The sequence below is a fragment of the Hesperophylax consimilis genome, chromosome 20 (assembly GCF_061612785.1).
Source record: "Hesperophylax consimilis isolate HC1 chromosome 20, BYU_Hcon_1.0, whole genome shotgun sequence".
Taxonomy (NCBI): domain Eukaryota; kingdom Metazoa; phylum Arthropoda; class Insecta; order Trichoptera; family Limnephilidae; genus Hesperophylax; species Hesperophylax consimilis.
In genome coordinates, this window is record NC_142855.1 from 14,427,603 (window position 1) to 14,449,367 (window position 21,765).

Sequence of the window (21,765 nt, forward strand, 5' to 3'; positions counted from 1 at the left end):
CCCCCGAATACTGAGAGAAAGGGACACATGCACCTCAGCCTGATAATACCTAAATAAAATTGTCAAAATCGAGGTTTTGTAGTCCTCATTTTTCTACTCCAAAACTGAACCGATTTCCAAGATTTTTTTTACCAAATGTATTGGAAGAAAACATTAAATGTCTGTACGTTTTGCTTTTTTTTAAATACATCGTCTTATTTGTATACTGAAGGTTTGTTGATGGCGTTAAAAAAGGCTATTTTAACAATTTTTGAAGGGTTATAACTCCTATAAAAAGTAACTTATCAAAAAAATCAAAACGTACCGACACGCTTGCGGTCAATATTCATATTATGTAAAAAAATATTTTCTCTAGTGTCAAAATCCAGAGAGGGAAATGAGGAATACGTTTGTATGGAAAAAACACCACCCGGTTTCCTCTTAAACCCGTAGCCCGGACGTGCACCATGCAAACCCGAAGACTCCGGGTCAAACCCGGAGAGGTGGCAGCCCTAGGCGGACGCCCCACCGTGGGAAACACTGGTATAGAATCATAATCGTTCTTTTTAATTGATGACTGTGATTAATTATCATGATCTTAATAATTATGTGATGTAAATGTTTTTGTTGAGTTATCCGATCACCATATAAAATTTAAAAAAGAAACTGTTCGAAAAATAGCCGGTTCTCGGAGAAAAAACATCGGCAACTCCGTTATTTTTATACTAAATGGAATTTAAATTTTAATACTATTTATGTAAAAGAAAAGGAGGAACTAGTAAAAAAAAGAAGTTACTTAGTTGCAAACACTATTAAAAATTTATTTTAAAAAAATGTACAAAATTAAGGGTTAGTCTTAATCTAGGCTTAATTCTAGTCTTAAATTATAATTCTTATCTGGAACCGCGGATCTCCACGTTCGCACTTATCACCAATAATCCAAGCGGCAACTTAGGTTGGATCCGAAGGGAGGAATTAGTTCAGCCTGGGCCAAGGCTCCGAAAGGCGGAGTCGGCAGGCAGCGACTCCTGAGAGGGCAGCTTCCTGGGCGGAAGATCCTCGGCGACCGCTCCAAGGGGGAGGGCAGGAAGTTTCTCGGCGGAGGCGAGACGGTAACTCCTGATAGGGCAGCTTCCTGGTCGGAAGAGCCTCGGCGCCCGCTCCAAGGGGGAGGGCAGGATATTTCTTGGCGGAGGCGAGAGGACAGCTTCCTGGGCGGAAGCGCCTCGGCAACCGCCGCCGCACGGGGCGGCGAGATGATCACTCTCTGACTGGGAACTGTTAACTGTCGGTTGCGGAATCTGTTGAGTGCTGAATGGGAACTGCCGAAAGGGCAGCTTCCTGGGCGGAAGCGCCTTCGTGACCGCCTCATGGGGCGGCGAGATGATCACTCTGTGAATGGGAACTGTGTACTGTCGGTTGCGGAATCAGTTGCCAGCTGCGATATCTCCGGCGACCGTAACAGCACGCCTGTGGTGGGGTGCTGGAACTAAAGTGGTTCCGCTTTACACCACTTCGGTACGTTGTCTGAGTCCGTGGCGCTGGCATCGCCATTCTCACCGCTAGAGTTATTATTATTTTAAAATATGTTAAAATTACATTTGTGCAAAAGATCTTCAAACAATTGCAATATAGTCTAGCCTTGGGCGAAGGTTTTTATTGCCGGGTCGCTGGCTTAACAATACACCCATTTCAGATTTACGACTTTATGGGTGTATTTCTAAGTTGGCTTTCTAATTTTTTTTATTGCGGGACATAATAATATCCAAATTGTCGCCTCCATCTGCGTGTAAAATCACAGAGACATATGCGGGCGCACGCGTTCAATGTGGTCTTTCTGTGAATTCAAGTCACGTAGATATCTAGGGCCATATCAACTCCAATGACAGCAAACGGTACGGTTCCTTGTAACCGGGACATGAATATCGACATCATCTATCTATCTACATTTATTCTTTGTCTATGTCATAGACCACCATAGACTCATTTCATTTGACTCATGACAGCTGTTGAGCAGCGTCTTTTATTCCTTGTCAGCGTACCACTAGCAGTTCCATTTTCTAATGTCGCATTAATTAGGTGCCTTACTGGTTATTTGCATGTTTTGAATTAGTACTGAAATCATCACAATTGTATTTAAAACACTTGAATTAACTTTATCCAGGACGTCTCAACACTTCCGATATTAAGTTATGTTCCTCGTTATTCAAACACATCGACATTGAAACATCGATTCGCCTTGTTCGTGAGTAGAATTATGATTAACTTGCATCATTTTCTGACCTACCGAAATACATTTTAATTATGTACTTATTGCTGTTTGTTAAAACACTGAACATTGTACGGCTACGTTTATCTGCAAAACCTTTATTATTTTTGTAATGATAAACTAATATTTATAAGACAAGGTTTTTATGCATAGAACAAAGGATAACAAATTATTTTAAGCATTAATTACTCGCCCGAAATATCAATACAAATTGAAAATATCGCTCGAGTAAAAAGCTCAGTGGACATCAGAAGGTGCAGGTTCAATTCCCGTCGGCGGCATTGATATTTCGGGCGAGTAATTGATGCTTATTATAATTTGTGCAACACCTTTGGTGTTTGAGTTTTAACGTTATATTTGTAGATATAAATGGAGTCATAACAGGATCTATTAATAACATTAATAATTAACAATAACAATCCACATTTCCTTATTTGTTTTACTGTCAATATTATTAGCATGGCATCGTTATATAGAGCTAAGGTGATGCACTTCGTAGTGTTTTTGTTTTGAAATTTGGTCGCCTAGAAATGTTTCAGATGCTTTAATTAAATACTACAAGTAGAATACATCTTGGCCATTGAAATAATCGCGTATTTTTAGATAGGTAAGTCTTTTTATAAGCCCATAAAAAATAATGTACAAGGCCTATGAAACCTGCTTTAAAGTTCAAAATCTCCTACTTACGAACCCATTTTTCTTATATGATTTTATTTTATAATGTGGCAAATTAAGTTATTTATAAAATGATCGGAAAAAAAAAAAATATTTATGCCTGAACATCTACAAAATAAAATAAAAGACACTTTTTGGCCATGTTTTTTTCTTGCATAAATCAAAACAGGCGGATGGTGTTAAACGGGAACTTAAACCTTATCGCCATCTACGTAAGGGGTGTTATTGATAGCGGCTCGATTTAAAATATTACACGACGTAGTGCATCGCCTTAAGTTATAAAAATAAATTTGTTAGTGTATATTTTTGGGTGAAATGTGGCGCATTTGAATAAAATTATCACATTGTTTGTTTGAAATGTTTTTGAGGTGTAAGGTCATGACACTCTTCCTTGTTTAGCTAAAGTATTGAACAGATGCTATATACATGTTCCTATATAGATGCTTTAAGCATTATTAGTAGCAGACTGAATATATTGTTTTTAAAACCCTCATTAAATGATGAAATGCTGACACTTATTCAAAGTAACTTTCCAAAGATTTCTGTAGTCAGTTAAACGCTCTCACGGCGGTGCCATGGACCTTCATAACCCGGGGAGTATCACCGTCAAGATGGAACCAGGGATTGGGGAAGAAGTCGGAGGTGAAATGCCGGATACCGATGATAACAAGGAATGTTTGCAACATTCTATAAGAATTCATCAGATGGCAGATGGTAAGAAATTGCTGCGAGATTAATGTTTTTTCCGGAAACTGTGTTAATTTAATAATAAGTTGCATCGAGAACTCCTGCTTCCAGTAGCGCACTTCTTTATTATATCAGAGAAACTTGTAACATTGTTTTGACGAAAGTCAAGTTGTACGGATTTGTGTTATTAATTCATTGAATAACAATTTTAGATTATTAGTGTTTGCTTCGCCATACAATAATTTGTTCCAATTCATATTATTATTCTTGCGAACCGATAAAATGTTCAATGTGTCACAAATGGAATTGCTTAGCGCCCTACACACAACCCAGCATTGTTTCTGTTATATTTTTATTGCTCTTTAGCCGACCCATACATATGCATTTTATATGTTGGTTTACGTACGCTTAAGCTTAATGCGATCGGGAAAATGTCAATGTAGACACATCCTAAAACAATTCATAATATATAACAGTTGTTAGTTATCGGAATCCGTATGGTTCCGATGAGTTCTTCAACCTGGCCGATCGTAGGTAGGCGGCTTCATTAGAAAGCCGCTCTCGACAGAATAACTTAGAGTCTCAATAGAAAAGAACCCAGTCCTGCAACAGTACTTTTGTAATTCTTATCGTAAATAAACCTTGTAATCTTTAGGAACCGTTTATAAAATCATTGATGTCTTCAATTACATACAATTACTATTCACCTACATAAGACATTACAAATAGTTACAAAATTCAAACAACTACAAGCATAATAATTTGTTTTTGAAATTTTTCTGTTTTCAGGTGAAATTAGTGCAACGGAGTATTCTAATATAGAGGGAGTCATTATCAAAGCAGAACCATGGACTAAAGAAGAAAGTGCAATTTCGAGTACAAAAATTGACCTCGTACTCCCAGACGTTAAAACGGAATGCTTAAAGCAAGCCAAAGGAACTCCCCACACAGAAGGTGAAACCATAATTTTAAATATTTTTTTTTTAAATATTGTCCCGTGTAAGGCTTGTACAGGCTATTAATAGTATGAAGGCACGTTCAGTTCCCAAAAGTCGAACTACGTAATAAGCACCCCGTTTAATGTGTCCAAATTTTGATGACTTTTTTTTGTTATCAGGTGAAATTAGTACACCGGAGCATTATAATACGGAGGAAATTTGTATTAAAACAGAACCAGGGATTGCAGAAGATGAAGAAAGCGCAATTTCGAATACAGAAATTGATAATCTCCAAGATATTAAAACGGAATGCTTGGAGCACTCTAAAATAATTCAGCAGACGGCGGGTAAAACCATTTTTATTATTGATGAACACACACGATATTGTTCAGTATTCTCAAAGTAAATTGTGCAGGCTAAAATAAATCATTGTCTAAAAGACACATGCACATTTTTTTTTTTTTTTTTAGGTGTTGAATTATTGCATCACAATAAATTTTCTGCTTTCACCCTTTTAGGCCAGAACTGAACTCCGTGTGTGTAATGTAACGTCCTAATCCCCAAAAGGGGTTGGTCAAGACCTGTCCCCACATACGTTCAGGCGACGTACAGACAGGGGGGACTGACTCTCCTTGCCAGCGCCACCCCCTGGGTCACGGGCGGAACTGAAAAAAGAGGTAACGAAGCCCCACGACCTTCTGTCCTGCCTCTGGAACTCGACGCTTTTCTCCTTGGGGTCTTGGGTTGTCCCCCTTTCCCGCTTACTGTCTTCAAGGCATCATCGAGTACCCAGCTTAAGGACGCGGTAAAAAGGCCTAGTAACTTCGATCAGATTTCCGCTCCGTGCCCCGGGGACAGCCTAGCACTGAGGGATGCAGCTTCTCCATTTACTGTCTCCCCAGCTTCAGACCATTTACATACATGTATATTTCTTTTGTAAATTTAGGAGACGCAGTGCCGGCCGAACATGTACATCACTTTTCAGTAACCTGTTCCACCAGCTCATCATTATATATTAAAAAAAATTACTATTATTCCCCTCTTGTATATGTTTGGCGCTTGCATACCGCCACCTAACCATGCATGCGGGGACATTGGAGGTCTAGAGTCCTTTTTTATGAAATTGTAGAGTCATTTATACCAAAAAATTAGTTTCCTTGCGAGAGCCCCGAAGGGGTGACAATAAGTCACCTATACCGGGGCGGGAAAGTGGTGGGTCCCTCCAATGTCTAAAAGATTGAACCTTCTCTTGTGAATATTGCAATGTTTTGGAGACGGGGATTTAAACCTATAGGTGTTATTCTTGGAATGACTGCCGTGTGCTCTATGGTCGGAGGCTGACTTAAAGAAATTTAGAAGTAAATTACAGTTTTTTAAAGCAAAAACATACTTCGTTAACTTTCTGTAAACTATGCAAAATTTTAAAGCGATTTGTTCACTCAACAAAATAAGAGTCGTAATGCCGTTCATAGCTTGCAATTTATAAAAGTCGGTTTTTACCACTGTGATTTCATGTTATATTCACTATGCGTGGGCATCTTGGTTATGTTTTCACCCTTCAGATATTTACATGTTTAAAACCCTGCATGTTTCAAAATTTCATTTCTTCGTTTAGTTATCTAGATTCTAGATTTTCCCTCAAAATTAAGTAACGTAATATTGATAAGGTTATATCTTATATGATTTAAACTCCTGAAACTCCCATCGAATTTGGAGTTCCCCAGGGTTCTGTACTGGGTCCCATTCTCTTCATTCTATATACTTATCGTCTCGAACGACTCATTCACTCAGCTGGCTTTGAATCACAAGGCCACGCGGATGATCGTTTGATTTTCAAGTTTTGCTCCCCGGATGAAAAAGACGTCCTTAAAAACGAGGTGGTTAGTTTCATTGACACGGTTTCAAGTTGGATGTCTGTTAATAAACTCAAACTTAATCCGACAAAGACGGAATTTATTTGGATAGCTTCTCCTGGAAGACAAGCCCTCATCGACTCCAGTCCAATCCGTATTCAGAATACAAATATAATCCCTTCTACGGAAATAAAATTTCTAGGTTTCACTTTAGACAATTGTCTTTCTCTTGAATCGCAAATTTCAAAAACTGTAAATGCTGGCTTTTTCCATCTAAAGCAGATAAAATCAATTAGGAGATGCCTTCCCTCTGATGGAGCAAAATCACTCATAAATTCGTTCGTTGTCTCACGTATGGACTATTGTAATAGTGCATATGCTGGCTTACCTAAAAAACAATTCAACAGAATCCAGTCCGTTTTCAATGCTGCGGCGAGAATGATTTTTGGTGAATATAAGCACTGTCGTATAACCCCGCTTCTAAGGGATCGTCTTCATTGGCTTCGATGCCCTGAAAGAATAGAGTTCAAGATCTGCTTAATGACCTTCAAAGCATTGCAGGGAATAGCGCCAGCCTATATATCGGAATTGTGTGTCCGACAAAACCTAAGCGATAGACAGCTTACTCTGAGGTCAGCAGATCTAGATGTTACCAATCGTTTAATCGAACTTTCTCGGTCAAATCGAGCTGTTTACTATGATCGCTCTTTTCGTGTAGCTGGCCCACTCATTTGGAATAAACTTCCCCCAGCCCTTACCAATATACAAAATTTGGCTGAATTTAAACGGGTTTTAAAAACAAAATTATTCAAAAAATCATATTTAATAATATAAAAGTCATTTATATTCTCATGAATCTAAGCTTCTTTTTTAATATACTATAAAAAGCCAGGTTTTGAAGTTTTCCGGTAATTGTTTGGTTTCGGTTTCCTCCTTATTGTACTTTTATGTTTAATGTCCACCTATTATATAATATTTTAATGTTTTCCTGTTTTATATAATATTTTAATTTTAAAGTTCTTATTTTTCGTGCACTGTCACTGTCTTTTATTGTTGTCCTCTACTAAAATAGCACTGTTATTGTTAAATTTTATTCTCTGCTTTTGTGTAAACCGCTTATTCTTTATTTCATATTATGTAATTAATTTTTTTTAAAGGAACACAATAGGAAATTTTATTTTAAGTTTATTATAGTTAAGCACACTTGAAGTGAAACAACACAAAACTGCGCTATATAAATGCTATGTTATTATTATTATTATATTTAATATAAGTCGGAGGGCGGCTTGCTGCCAGCCACTTCACTCACTCCCCTCTTATGTTAAAATACACATCATATTTTATTTGGTAGTTGATTAATTTGTGTTTTTTTTTTCATTCTTGTGAGTTCGAAACATTCAGAGGCCATACTTATGTATAACAATGACGTTTAAATATTTTTTTCTTTTCCAGATGTAGCATTTAGAGTGAAGAACATAATTTCTGTACGAGACGAAAAACGCGACGGAAAGGAATTCAATAATTTAACATATTTCCCTTGTTCTAAATGTGACCAGAAACTTGCTACAATGCATGACCTAACTGCTCATTCGCTCAGTCATACTAAAGAAAAACCATTTTCTTGTTCTTACTGTAGTTGTTCATATTCATATAAAACACAGTTAATTAGACACATGCGAACTCATACTAAAGAAAAATCATTATCATGCTCTTACTGTAGCTATTCATGTTCATATAATTCATACTTAACTAAACACATTCGTACCCATACCAAAGAAAAACCATTTGCATGCTCTTACTGTAATTATTCATGTTCACAGAAGATAACCTTAACTGTACACGAGCGTACACATACTTCAGAAAAACCATTCTCATGTTCATTTTGTAGCTATTCATGTTCTACAAAAACACGCCTAACTTTACACATTCGTATTCATACTAAAGAAAAACCATTCTCATGCTCAAGCTGTAACTATTTAACTTCAGATAAGTCACACTTATCTAGACACAAGCTTATTCATACTAAAGAAAAACCATTCTGCTGCTCTTACTGTGGCTATTCGTGTTCACGAAAGTGTAACTTAACTGTACACATTCGTACTCATACTTCAGAAAAACCATTCGCATGCTCATATTGTAGCTTTTCATGTTCAGTAAAGTCTAACTTAACTTTACACATTCGTACTCACACTAAAGAAAAACCATTCTCATGCTCTTACTGTAACTACTCGTGTATACAGAAATCATGCTTAATAAAACACATGCGTAACCATACTAAATACTAACAATTTCAATATTGTTTTAATAAACTTATACTCGAATTACGTACGCTTATTAAGTGAATCACACTTAATTAAACACATTTATTACCACACTAAATAAAAATACAAAAAAATCCTCAGTATTAATACGAGTGTAGCTATTTGCGTCAGTCTTAAATTGACTTCGGTTCTTCTTGAATTAAAGGCATTTCTCGTTTCTGTTAATTTGTAAAGATGAAACTATACTGTCGATTTTTTAAATTATCGGAATCGCTGACTTTGACTGAGCTTAGGTTCATTTGAATATGACAAATGATGATTACACTGCACAGAATTCCACAAATCAGCATATCGGAGTCACTGGCTTCTTGAATTCATTTGCCGGTCATTTTGAATGAGTTATACATCTGTGGTTTAGCGGAAATTATTGTTGTTTGCGAAGTCGCGGTTTTTAAAGGCAAGAGTCGCTAAGGAAGGGATGTTTCAGAGAATTTGAACAATTCTTCAAATTTCAAAGTTAATTTTCAAGTTTTGTGAAAGTTATTTTCAAGTTCTGTTATTATTTCGGTTCTTTCAAGCAACTATGCTATAATGATATAATAACAGACCTTAAATGGGACTTTTACAGAACCCGATACAACCCATCCTTAGTTAAGGTATGAATAGCAGTCAGGCGTTGGTTTCCATGAGTTCGTCGTCTTCAGATTCTTGAAAACACACTATTGCTCTAACAATAAATACAAAGCATTTTAGATTGTTTCAACGCACATTACTAACACATTGTTAATATTATAATTAGTACACCAAAACGTAGGTAATCTTGGTTCCGTATTTTTTCCACCTGATGATTTTGTTTGATGAAACCATTTAACTCTGGAAGTAGCTATATTGCATCGTAATTTATACTACAATCGTAATTTCTCGTTAGACATTTATTATGCTTTCGATAGAATTTTTTTTATTTCGTAATTTTAATTTTGTAAATTAAAAGTTTTTGTTATTCTTAATTCAAAAACATTCTTACTGTAAATAAGGGAGCAGCTTACAAAACTAACCTGACCCCCATAGAAATTGTTCAAAAAGTCATAATAAAAATAATTCTATAAAACCTCCAGACTTCCCCACTGAAGCGTATTCGAAGAATTCAAAGTTCCTACATTTAAACACTTATTTATGAAAAATTCAATAATTCAAATTATTAAAGAAAAAGATAAATTAAAACTGAAAATCCAACCAGACTTAAATATATATTTGCATTCTCTAAACTACACACTCCTTTTGCCCAGCACCAAATTACCGGAAGAAATTAGAAGCATTAATGATAAAAAACAAATATTGAACCATATAAAAAATATTTTATGGAAATCGTTAACAAAAAAAACTGATTTGACTGAACCCCTAGTTTCACTTGAAAATCTCACAAATTATCCTACTACACTCTATTTATCCTCCATAATATATTTTTTTCTTCCTTCCAAATATAATAATTTGTATGGATTTTAATTTTGTAATTCTTTTTACTTTGTAATCTAGTTATATTTTTTTTTTCGCAAATTTACACTCCTCTTCCATCCACAAGCAAATGCTGTTTATGGAAGTGTAGCATTGTAACATTGTATATTTATTGTAAAAAAACATAAATATTAAACAAATAAATATTTAAAAAAAATCTTTTTAAATTTTTGTTCAACTATTACAAATACAATTGTTTTCTTCTTATGATATGCACCTTGGTATTTTATTTATATTTTGGTTTATACCCACATAATTTTATATTTAATGTACGTTTATAAAATCTTTTATTGGTGGTAAATTTTTTTTAACCTAGTTAAGTTACGTGAATCAAAAAAATCTAATAAATAAATTTACTTACACTGAAAACCTTACTTACATATTGCTGTGATTTGTTTTATTTTATTTCAATCAAAATATTTAACGATTGACCTATTTTATAACAATAATTCCGCATCAGTCACCAAATTTCGGGATTTAGCCCTAGGAATGGATTGTTGGCACGATTGGGATTTGAACTCTGTATCTTTTCGGCTTATGTTTTGCAATAAAAGGTATATTAAATAAGGCGATTGGTATTTTTTTACATTAGCTCCACACAGGAGGGCCTGAGAAAAATTATTTCCCTCGGGGCATTTGTCAACTGAAGGGATGCTGTGTGGAGTGAGGAGAGGAAGATCTGGGAATAAAAAAGATATGAGGGGTGAGTAGGAATCTGGGGGTCAGTATGCCCAGAAGTGACGGACGTTAAAATTTATCCCTCCCACTGAGGTGCAAATCGATGGGTCGAGAGCGTCCTGCTGGAGAGGTAAAAACATCTCCCTCAACCAGTCTCACCAAATCCGGCCCGCCACACACTAGGTGGGCAGACGCATCCATCGCAAGACCTAAGCAATCCTCACCCCATGATTCCGGCACCCCTGCTAATTCACCAAACGTAGTGAACCAGTGATGACTATTGCATAGGTGTTGGTTATCCAATTAATGGTTCCCGGGGCGGCGGTACCTATACCCGACTCCCAAATTGAAAACTGCAATAAAACGGAAAGGAACTCCCCGGCAATGCCATGTACTTCTCAAACCAACCTCAAATCGACATACCTAACTCTGCGACATGCTGCGAGGACCCCACAAATTGTCTGTTTGTTCGTTAAATCCTCGCTAGTAGCCAAAAAAAAAAAATTACAAGAGAGTGTACATTTCACCTGTGTTGTGGAGGATATTTTACAAGGGTTAGTCGGTTAATTTTTAACGAGAAAGACATGAATTAATAATGTTATTGTTAGGCATAAAAAATACAAACTTTTTTTCACATGATCTATTCATTCACCTTGTGATATTACATTATAATTTAAAATAAACACCACTTTTATTTAATAAAAGTGGTATTTATGTTGTTTTATTTTATAAATATACATAAGCATTCAATTGGCAGAAACCAGGATTGCTTGTAGAGTAATAATATTTTGTAATGTAGATTATTCTATTGGTAGAGGAATAACATGTAATGTAGATTATGTCACGTCTGAGGTCACGTCTGATGAGCATGGACTCTTGTCAATCACCAGGGCTATGATGGGGCTAAGGCAAGGAGTTAGAATGTGTAAAAGCATTGAAGAACCTTGATCATGTGGTCACGTCTGAAGGTGTTTGGAGTCCGCCAGCGGTGAATGGGACGACAGGTCCCCGCGAAATCCGTATGAGTTAGCTCCGGGTAGAGATTCGTGGGAAGGAGTGCGCGAGGCCATCCTCAATTAATCAGCATCCATTGAACGTTTAAAGGGACAATGATGCTTCATCTTTGCGTCACCTCGACAGCATGCTTGGTAATCCAGTGTCGTCTCCAAGGAATTACACTTCAAAACCTCACAAATAAAACCATTTTTAATCCAAATAACTGATTGTATAAATATTTTAATCTCACCAAACAACAACACTCGAACAAAGAACAGGCCGATCTCACGCAGGAGTCAAAACGTTTGTTTTATGTTTGGTTAGTCTACACGGAAAGTCTGTATCCTTCAACATTTCAATCTCACCGAACAACCACACTCGAACTAAGAACCGGCTGATCTCGCGCAGGAGTCAAAACCTCTCTTTTATGTTTGGTTAATTTACACGAAAAGACTCCGAAGGATCGGTTCATGGTATCCGCGTGATCTTTTTCATTATTTTCTATCTCAATTTCGTCTCGCAAAACGCAACGCACACCGCGGAATCGTCCTCTCCCGTATTGTCTCCGATCTTCCTACCCGCGTTATTTTGCCCGCTCGTCCAACCGATCGCAGGGCAGCCACCCGAAAAAATTCTCAACAAAACAATAATCGGGCACTACCATGGCAATCCAAACTTGCACATTCTTTAACGTTACAATTATCTATGTCTAGGTTGATACAACACGTGGATTATCCAATGGGATGAGTTACAGTAATTTTATTTATTATGTGTGTTTTTGTTGTATGTATTTTTGGGGATCTGGTGAGGAGGCACGAAATGAAAGATGTTGTGAAGGTCACAGTGTTTTATTGAGTCAGGTTGCCGTATGTGAGATGACTTGAGGACCGATTATGAAGACTCAGGATGCAGGCGGTGAAGTGCTGGCCAAGGGCGGGTCAGTGAGTCGACGCCGTTGCTGGTGACCGGTTGTAAATTATTGAACGACTGATGACTGACTGACTGCTCGCTGAGTCGGGCCTATTTATATAGCCCGGCCGATGGCATCAGTAGCTGCGCGAGATTGCTGGTAAACTACGTGTAACTCGCTTCATCGAGATTCATCTGATAGTTTCGATGGCACTGGAATTACGCCTAGGCAATAGACTAGAACCTTCTAGCGAATGAGCGTAATGTGCTAGACCAACTCGCAACGTATTGTCGTAGGTAGTTCCAGACGTCGGTAGCCCGTAGACAAGTAGCTCGTATTGTTTACCTTTAGCGAGACATTCTAAATGAATCTCGTTGATCGCCACATATTGTTTACTGTCTCATTATTGACTAATATTTCTTTATTATTATTTTGTATTTATTCCATATTTTGTTAGGGTCTCCGCCAATCGTAGATTTACTATCTTGAATGTAATTTGTGGAACAAAAAAAAATTGCAAAGTCTTCTCACCATGGGGAACCTTTTCGCCGTCGCGGGCCGTTTGGGTGTCTGTAGTATCATCGCACAGTTACATTTGATTTTGTTGGGGGGGATCGGAATCCACGATATTTATATAGCCATTAAAATAACCTCGTTTTATATCACATCTGACAAGAAGTCTTCTAATTAAAACAAAAATAAAATTCGTTACAAAATGTGATGTTCACATGAGTCTACAACCAGAAATTTCTAACTGCACTCGGAACGCGAAAATGGTTGCGAACGGTTTCCTTAGAAATGCATCCGCAGATTATCCCGTAACTGTAATTTTAACACATCAGTCGGAAGATAAAACCGTCTGCATCTTGGATTTAATAACTGCACTTCGAGCACGATATTTTCCCTTAAACAACACAACTGGAGTTTTATCGCTACATTCTGAACACTAAACTGACTTTAAGAATTAAACCTTGTGCTAGTTCTCAACTCAAATTAAAACTAAACCAAGAACAATAAAATGATTTCTTCTGATTTTTTGCATCACATAGTCTGCAACTAGAAATGTATAACTGCACTTCAAAGACGAGAATGGATTTCTTCGAAATACGTGACAGATGGATCCAAAAATGTAATTTTATCTTTACATTCTCTCAATACAAAACTGGATTTAACTTAAGAGTTACTCTTTGTGCGAGTGTCCAACTAAAATACTCAATTAAAACTTCACCCAAAACATGAAAACGGTTTCCTCTGATTTTTGGAGCACATAGCCTATAACTAGAGTTTTATAACTGCACTTCTAGCACGAGATTGGTTTCCTTCGAATTGCGTTTGCAGATGAATCCACAGATGTAATTTTATTTGCAAGTGTGTCTTCAGGTAAATTAGCTCAACACTCAAATTATTTTATTTCTCATTTAATTTCTTATTAGTAAAACAGTCACAAAGTAAAGTTAAATTAAAGGGAGTGTTAGATCGCTTATATATAAACTGCTTTGTTGTAATATAGGTGCATACATAATTACATATCAGCATTGTCATACGTTTCTCTAGCTTTTGTAATATTGTCTTAAAGATGTATCTGAAACGCAGTGAAAGAAAATCGTTCTCGCGTTCTGAAAGTGATTTTTTATACTTTTTGAAAGTGCTCACGGGCCGCACTAAAAAGCCCGCACCAAAACCACGTGGCCCGAGGGCCCCAACCACTGATCTAAAGACTCTTACGCCGTGTGAAAACTAACATTTTGTACATGAATGTACAATTTAAAATGACAGTCATTTGTTAAGCATCTAATAAACATCTGTAACGTGTTCAATATTCTGAGATAAGCATAGCTATATTACAGAATCATTGGAGAACTGAATAAAGATGAAAAAGAAAAAAAAACAATAAAAATATGACACTAAACAGAATTTACCGTCAATAACAAATGTATAGGGGCAACTGCCTGTGTCACGCCTGTGTGGACAAAATCCCGATTTTTCAATAAAACAATATTTTTAATTTTTTGGGTATAACATTTTAGTTAGATTATTTTTTTATTTGGAAAAGAAATAGTTGACACAATAATTACTATTATTAATTTATTATAACCACTTCAGTGTCGAGTTATTCACATTTATAAAAAAACGGCATATTTGTCCATAGGTACAACTACCCAATGTACCTATGGACACACGTCATTGTACCTGTGGAAGCGTTTGTACTTGTGGACAGTAATAATATAAACAAACAAAAAATAAAGAAATATAAGAAAGAAACCGTCTTAACTTAACAAGTAATAATAATAACATTTTAATGGTGTGCAGTCCGTTAAATAGTCTTATTTATTAACATCACACGCAGCTCTGTAAAACTCTTCCGAATCAATACTATCCTGATCTCCATCAGTATCTTCAGATAGTATATAGCATCTCTGGCATACGAAAGAATTCTCGTCATCTGAATCTAAATAATTCTCTTTGTGTGCACTTAGAGTGATAATAACCTTGGCATAAGTTACATGTCAGGATGTTAATTTTGTTTTCATATTGTCTACAAACTGTGCATATAATAAGCTTAACATCGCTTATTATTTTAATCTTGCTGGTGCTGGGCTTGTCTAAATCAATTATTGTTTTATATTTGATGCTGGGACCTTTTAAACCCTCTTTAACCCTTGAAGCTTTATTTTTTCCTCCCCTTACGCCTTTATTTTGTTGTGATTTCTTTTTAGAAATGCGTTCATTATCTCATTTTTTCGGGGGTGTCTGTCAGTATTCTAGTCCTACCAAGTTTTCTTCCTTGTTTTTCTGTCTTCTAGGGTGGTGCTTTAGGGAATGGACATATACGCACTATATATTCACTGGAAATAGAAACAAAATAAATTCTTAAACATAAAAAGATATATTGATTGTACCTGTGGAGAGTCCACAGGTACAATCATCGTGTTGTCCACAGGTACAATTTTGACATTATAACTTAAAATTGTTATAATGGCTAAGATAATCTACTAAGAAGGTTTAAATATCGCCAATGAGTATATGATATGTTATTTCTCAAGTAAAAATAAATACATATCGAAATGTGTGATTCGGGTACTAGGAAAAACCGTTTCAATATGGTAATAAACTAACTTTTTATTGAAAAAATATTGTAGTTTGCTGCGCTTTCCAAGTTGGGACAGAAGAGAAATGGCCGTTAGTCAGTGTTGCCATATAACAAAATTACTACATGTTAGTATTTTTTTGTAATTTTAGGTTGTACAGTTTGTGAAATATGCATAGTGTCCATAGGTACAACCGTCCATAGGTACAGCACTTGCCCCTATACGAATATGGGTTCGGCGTTTTAAAATCAAAAGTAAAAATTTACAAATACCTTCGGGTTATGGAAATGTTTTCACTCCTCTCCTGAGCTGACTTTGAGTATTATTGGTCCGGAAGATTGTGATTACTTAACTTAAAAAAACCGACGGTCCCAACATTTCCACAGCGGTGACAATGTTAACTGCTCGGTGGTTAAATTGAAGTGGAGGACCTAAACTGCACAAGGTCACATCCATGATATTAACAGATATGTACTGTGAAAATGGCTCCAAGCGATACACTGAGCGATATCTTTGAATGGATCCGAGATCCCCCAATTCACATCACAGGTTTGGTTCAACCATGAGGTATCCCAAACACAGATTTGCACGAACAAGGACTTTGATGGCGACCTTCGGTAGTTGAAGAGACTTTCAGTTTCACCAAATCATAAAAAATCCCCCCCTCACTTAAGTCTTGATAGCCCCAAAAGTGCAGGTTGGAAAGCAAAATCTTCCACCATTTTAACAAATAATATAAATTTTAACACTGGAGACTTCAAAGAGTTACATCAGACCTTTAATACCGACAATCCGCTAGTTTCTACAGATTATATTCTGTGAGTCCGCATGTGCCTTAATAAGGTTGGCTTTAATGAAGATGAATAGTTACAAACAGAACATGAAAAAGATTTTACCCCACTATGAGTCAGTAAGTGAATTTTTAGACGTCCCTTTGTAGAACATGAATAGTTGCAGTCGGGACATGAAAAAGGTTTTTCTCCACTGTGAATCAGCTTGTGTCTCTTCAAATAACTCTTTTGAGAACATGAATAGACACAGTCGGGACAGGAAAAAGGTTTTACTCCACTGTGAGTCACCATGTGTGTCTTCAAATCACTGATTCGAGAACATGAATAGTTGCACTTAGGACACAAAACGGGTTTTTCTCCACTATGAGTCATCGTGTGTCTCTTCAAATCATTGATTCGAGAACATGAATAGTTGCAGTCGGGACATGAAAAGGGCTTTTCTCCACTGTGAGTAAACATGTGATTTTTTAACTGTCTCTTTGTAGAACACGAATAGCTGCAATCGGGACATGAAAAAGCCTTTTCTCCAGTGTGAGTCCACATATGACTTTTTAAATTGCCCTTCGAAATACACGAATAGTTGCATTCGGTACATGAGAAAGGCTTCTGTCCAGTGTGAGTCAGCATGTGACTTTTTAGATTTCCATTTTGAGAAAATAAACCACCGCAGTCGGAACATGAGTAAGGTTTTTCTCCAGTATGTGTGCGTAAGTGGACTATTAACTTGTCACTCACACAGCAGGAGTAACTACAATGAGAACATGATAAAATTTTTTTTTTAGGAAGTGTCTTCAGGTCTGAAAAACAGAGAGGATTACACAAAATAGCTATCGTAAATTAAATCAAAATAATAACTAAATCTAAAGGAATTCAAACAAATAAATTCTGGTTTTACCTGATTTCTGTGTAATTCTTTCAGAGTGATTTAAGCATTCTTTTTTAATATCTGGGAAGTCTACATCAATTTCAATATAAGGATACCCCCCTACACATTCTTGTCGGGGTCCTGATTCTGTCTTGATGGTAATAGTATCCGCAATAATGCTGCCTGGAATGACAACATAAAAATAGATTGATAATATATTCGAGACCCACCAAACCCTCAAACTTTGGTCGCAATAATGCTGCCTGGAATGACAACATAAAAATAGATTGATAATATATTCGAGACCCACAAATATCCCACCCAAAAGTGCGGTCGACCCTTTCGGAGAGAGAACTAGAAAAATATAACACTTATATATTTTTCTAGTTCTCTCTCGTAATATCAATACTTTTTCTCTGCTCTTTTCTTTTTGTCAAGGACTAAATAATATATATGTACAGAAGATGACCTTTACGAATTCGTCTCTTCAAAGCTTGAGAGTAGTGAATTGTACATTATAGGGAAATAAAATTAATATGTCTTGAGTAGGGGTACTGCATATACACAAGTTTCATGTCTTTGGTAAGAACGAATTGAATTTTGTGTGAAATTATAAGTACTTCTTAATTCAAAATTTTATTACTTTTGAAATGTAACTTACTGGTTGGTGCAGTACACTTTGGATATTGCAAATATTCCTTTTTCACATCCGGGAGGTAGATATCTCTTTCCGTGCTCGACATTTCACCAGCACTCCCTTCATGGGATCCTGGTTCCACCTTGATGAAATTACTCCCTTGGTTGGGAAGTTCCATGGCCTAGTTCCAGATTTCATATAATGCCTCAACTTAAAATAAATTAGACCTGCAACAGTGTAAATAATTAGTTGATCCGATTTACGAGTAGCGCTTTGAAGGTGATATGAATCACTCTGCAATAAATACAATAGAAGGTTATTTGACTTCGTGTACCAAAGATATCAATTATCAAGGTGGGGAGCATTTATACAACATTTTATCAGTTATAGGTGTTAATTAGCCAATATAACACGAACCTACTTACACACAAGGCGCAGCGAGGCGGTCAATTCCAATCTGTCGAAGAAACGTCACAAGAACTGCAAGTATGTCAAAAATGTCAATAATTCCGGAAAAATGTGTGACGGTCACTCAAGTGACCTTAAACTTTATAAATGGAACATAAATATTGTACAACCAATACAATATTTCCACATGGCGCGAGGATGTTCAATTACATTTACATAGACAACGGACAATTCATAAATAAACCACTCTCTAGATCGATATCTTCGGGCTTTTTGTATGGCGCCATTTTGTCACCCCCTGTTATGAATAAGCCATGTTATGTTTTAATTTACATACAGGGCGGGGAGAAATATATCCCATCTACATGATGTTTGAAAGGAAGTCGCAAGGTTGTAGAATGAAAGTAATCTGGATAAACTTTGGACTGGCCGTAACAAATTATATTTGATAAATTTCACAGAGAAATACAAAAAAGGTGAAAACTTACCCCATCGACCAGAACGTAGAATCTATCTACCCTGTCTAAAATAATAAGAACGTATTTAGTTATGAGGAACGAACACTGAGTGCCGCGAATGGCGGAGTAGATGAATCAGCCATGTAGCTAGAGGACGGCAGCATCAGGATGTGGCTGGCCGACGGCCCAGTGTGGTCCAGCCAGTAGGAGTAGACGGCATCAGAATGTGGCTGGCCTACGGCCCAGTGTGGTCCAGCCAAGAGGAGTAGACGGCATCAGAATGTGGCTGGCCTACGGCCCAGTGTGGTCCAGCCAAGAGGAGTAGACGGCATCAGAATGTGGCTGGCCTACGGCCCAGTGTGGTCCAGCCCTGAGTAGACGGTTAATCCGTAAGTTGCCCTTCCACGAAGGCAAGGTGGAACTTAATAATGCTCTGAATCAAAATGCACACGGCGAAAACAGATTATCGGCAGAAATAATCACCGATCGCTTGAATAAACTCGGATTACCACCATGGCCACGCATGGTAAAAACGTTTTCATTATTCACGCCACCCGGGGCGAATTCCACTCGCGGGAAATATGACTAGACTTCTAATCTCGAAGCACAAACTGAACATTTCGGTATTAATCGCAAATCCATGAAATAACTTTCGATTAGAGCCTCAGACCTCCAGAAATAATAATTGACCCCCCGACCGGACAGCCTGTCTCTCTTGTGACCGGCCGGGAAGTGCCACCATCTTGAATTTCTTCTCACTTCCTGTTAAAGTTCTAAGTTGCCAGAGCATAAACAATAGACAAGATAAATCACAGATTTGACAGGTTCTTACTTAGAGTGAAAATCGTATGTTATTTTCATAACATTACCCCGGTCGCCCCCAACGTGTTTGCCCTCAAACACAAGGAGAACAAAATAAAAGCCTGAGCTAAGAGATACCCTAACTTGGTCTGATGGGTTCCTAAAACATACATGATATAATAACATAAAAAAACGAGTTATATAGCAGAAATGTACTAAAAGTAATAGTATGCTTGCAAAAGGGTGTGCCACAAAATCAGTCGCGCCCATCATGCGTAAGACATGATGGATGAGTCTGCGGCGCATCCAATTGAAGTTCAGAGTATTAGATATAACAAAATCAGAACTTAGAAATAAAGACCTTAAATTGTACACAATTAGCAGTAAGAAGATACGTGGACGGGGCCCGTAATCACCCGCAGCATGTACGACGCTGGGTGATGTATTCTGACTCTCGTCTGGGACTACCGTAGACGTAGCATCTATAACAGAATAGAACTTAAAATTAGTATACAAATATTATCACTAAAGCATGACATCAATATACATCAAAACATTAAATATGCACAAAGCATCACTGTTCAGATTCACTTTTTTAAATAAGCCAAAGTAGGCTACACTCGTAGATGGTGTACCATCTGCACTTTATCACTGATTCTAAATCCATTTTGGAAAAGAAGAGTTCCTCTATAGAAGAGTATTCCTATCTAACTCCCTAAACTGGTCTCGTGGGTTTAGTTTTTCTGACAGTTATACAATAGAAAACAACATATAAGTTTATTTTACCATTGGTATATGAAATACAGGATATAACCAACCATTGTAAATGAATGGTGTTATGAATAGTCTTACAATCATCGCAAAAATGATGCCACATTATTTAGTAAACAACCATCGTTAAAAATGGTGCCAATAGAATTGTTAGCGACCATCGTAAATAAATGGTGCTATAAATAGTCTACAACCATCGTTAAAAATGGTGCCAATCAATTAAGTATTCGTCTTTTGTCCCCGAGGGTTCAATTTGTAAATTGTAGTATTAGTGTAACTAATTACCGAGGTTCTCACAGGAACCAATCAATCACTAATTTATTTTTAGGATTGATTTACATTTTTCAAATGATGAAGTTTTAATATTATATAAATTTATTAATATTAGTTCAGTAGTAACTTGTTTATAGAAACTTAACAAGAATTTTTTTTGTAATAGTAAAGATACTTACATAGACAAATGGGCAATGAGACCTATGTAAGCACAATATATTTAAACTCGGAACATCTTGAAATACTGGGCGAATAATTCCATATGTTTTTACTTAAAGTAATACAATATAAAGGTATATGAACACAGTTCATATGATATTAAGCTTAGAATACAAGAGGATATGCGGGTTCATATCGTCGTATAATCCAAGTTGACATAAAAATAAACTTAAAAATAAATATGAGCTAAGTTGAACTGATCGTGACCAGAAATATAAATGTATTTGTGTTTCGAAGCATCTCACATTTGTATATATATATTTTATAAACTACAAAATTTTTAACTTATTATTCTAATGAGAAATTATACTCGAGTAATCAACTGGAGTAAAATTAATTTTCCGTAAAGGACGAACATAAAAATATGTATATTTATTAACAAATACTGGTCATAGCAATCCGGATGATCAGGCCGAACTGAAATGAGCAGTATTCAGAAGATTTATTTAAAGATAGCACCTGTAAAGATGGCCAGTCTCCACACGATACTTTATGGTAGAAGACTAAACTGGTATGTTATCTGATTTTACTATATCTTTGACATGAAAGTCACCAGTTTCCTTACCATTTAAATCAGCCAGTGTATAGACTAGGTCTGATTTTTTTTTAACAACAATATTTTGAACAAAACGAGGTGCCAATTTTTGTGAAAAATAGTTCAAAGCATTGGATAATACAAAGTTTCTTCTCCAGAC

The 21,765-nt window shown here is 36.5% G+C and overlaps 1 protein-coding gene across 1 annotated transcript; it reads left to right on the plus strand.

Moving 5' to 3' along the window:
• Positions 1–2,005: 2,005 nt before the first annotated feature.
• Positions 2,006–10,305, plus strand: LOC149414143 (uncharacterized). The gene is made up of 5 exons (XM_089643839.1): positions 2,006–2,224; positions 3,462–3,637; positions 4,400–4,564; positions 4,728–4,895; positions 7,854–10,305. The coding sequence occupies exons 2-5, from the start codon at positions 3,499–3,501 to the stop codon at positions 8,684–8,686; spliced, it is 1,305 nt and encodes a 434-aa protein (XP_089499965.1). The 5' UTR covers positions 2,006–2,224; positions 3,462–3,498; the 3' UTR covers positions 8,687–10,305.
• The last annotated feature ends 11,460 nt before the right edge of the window (positions 10,306–21,765 follow it).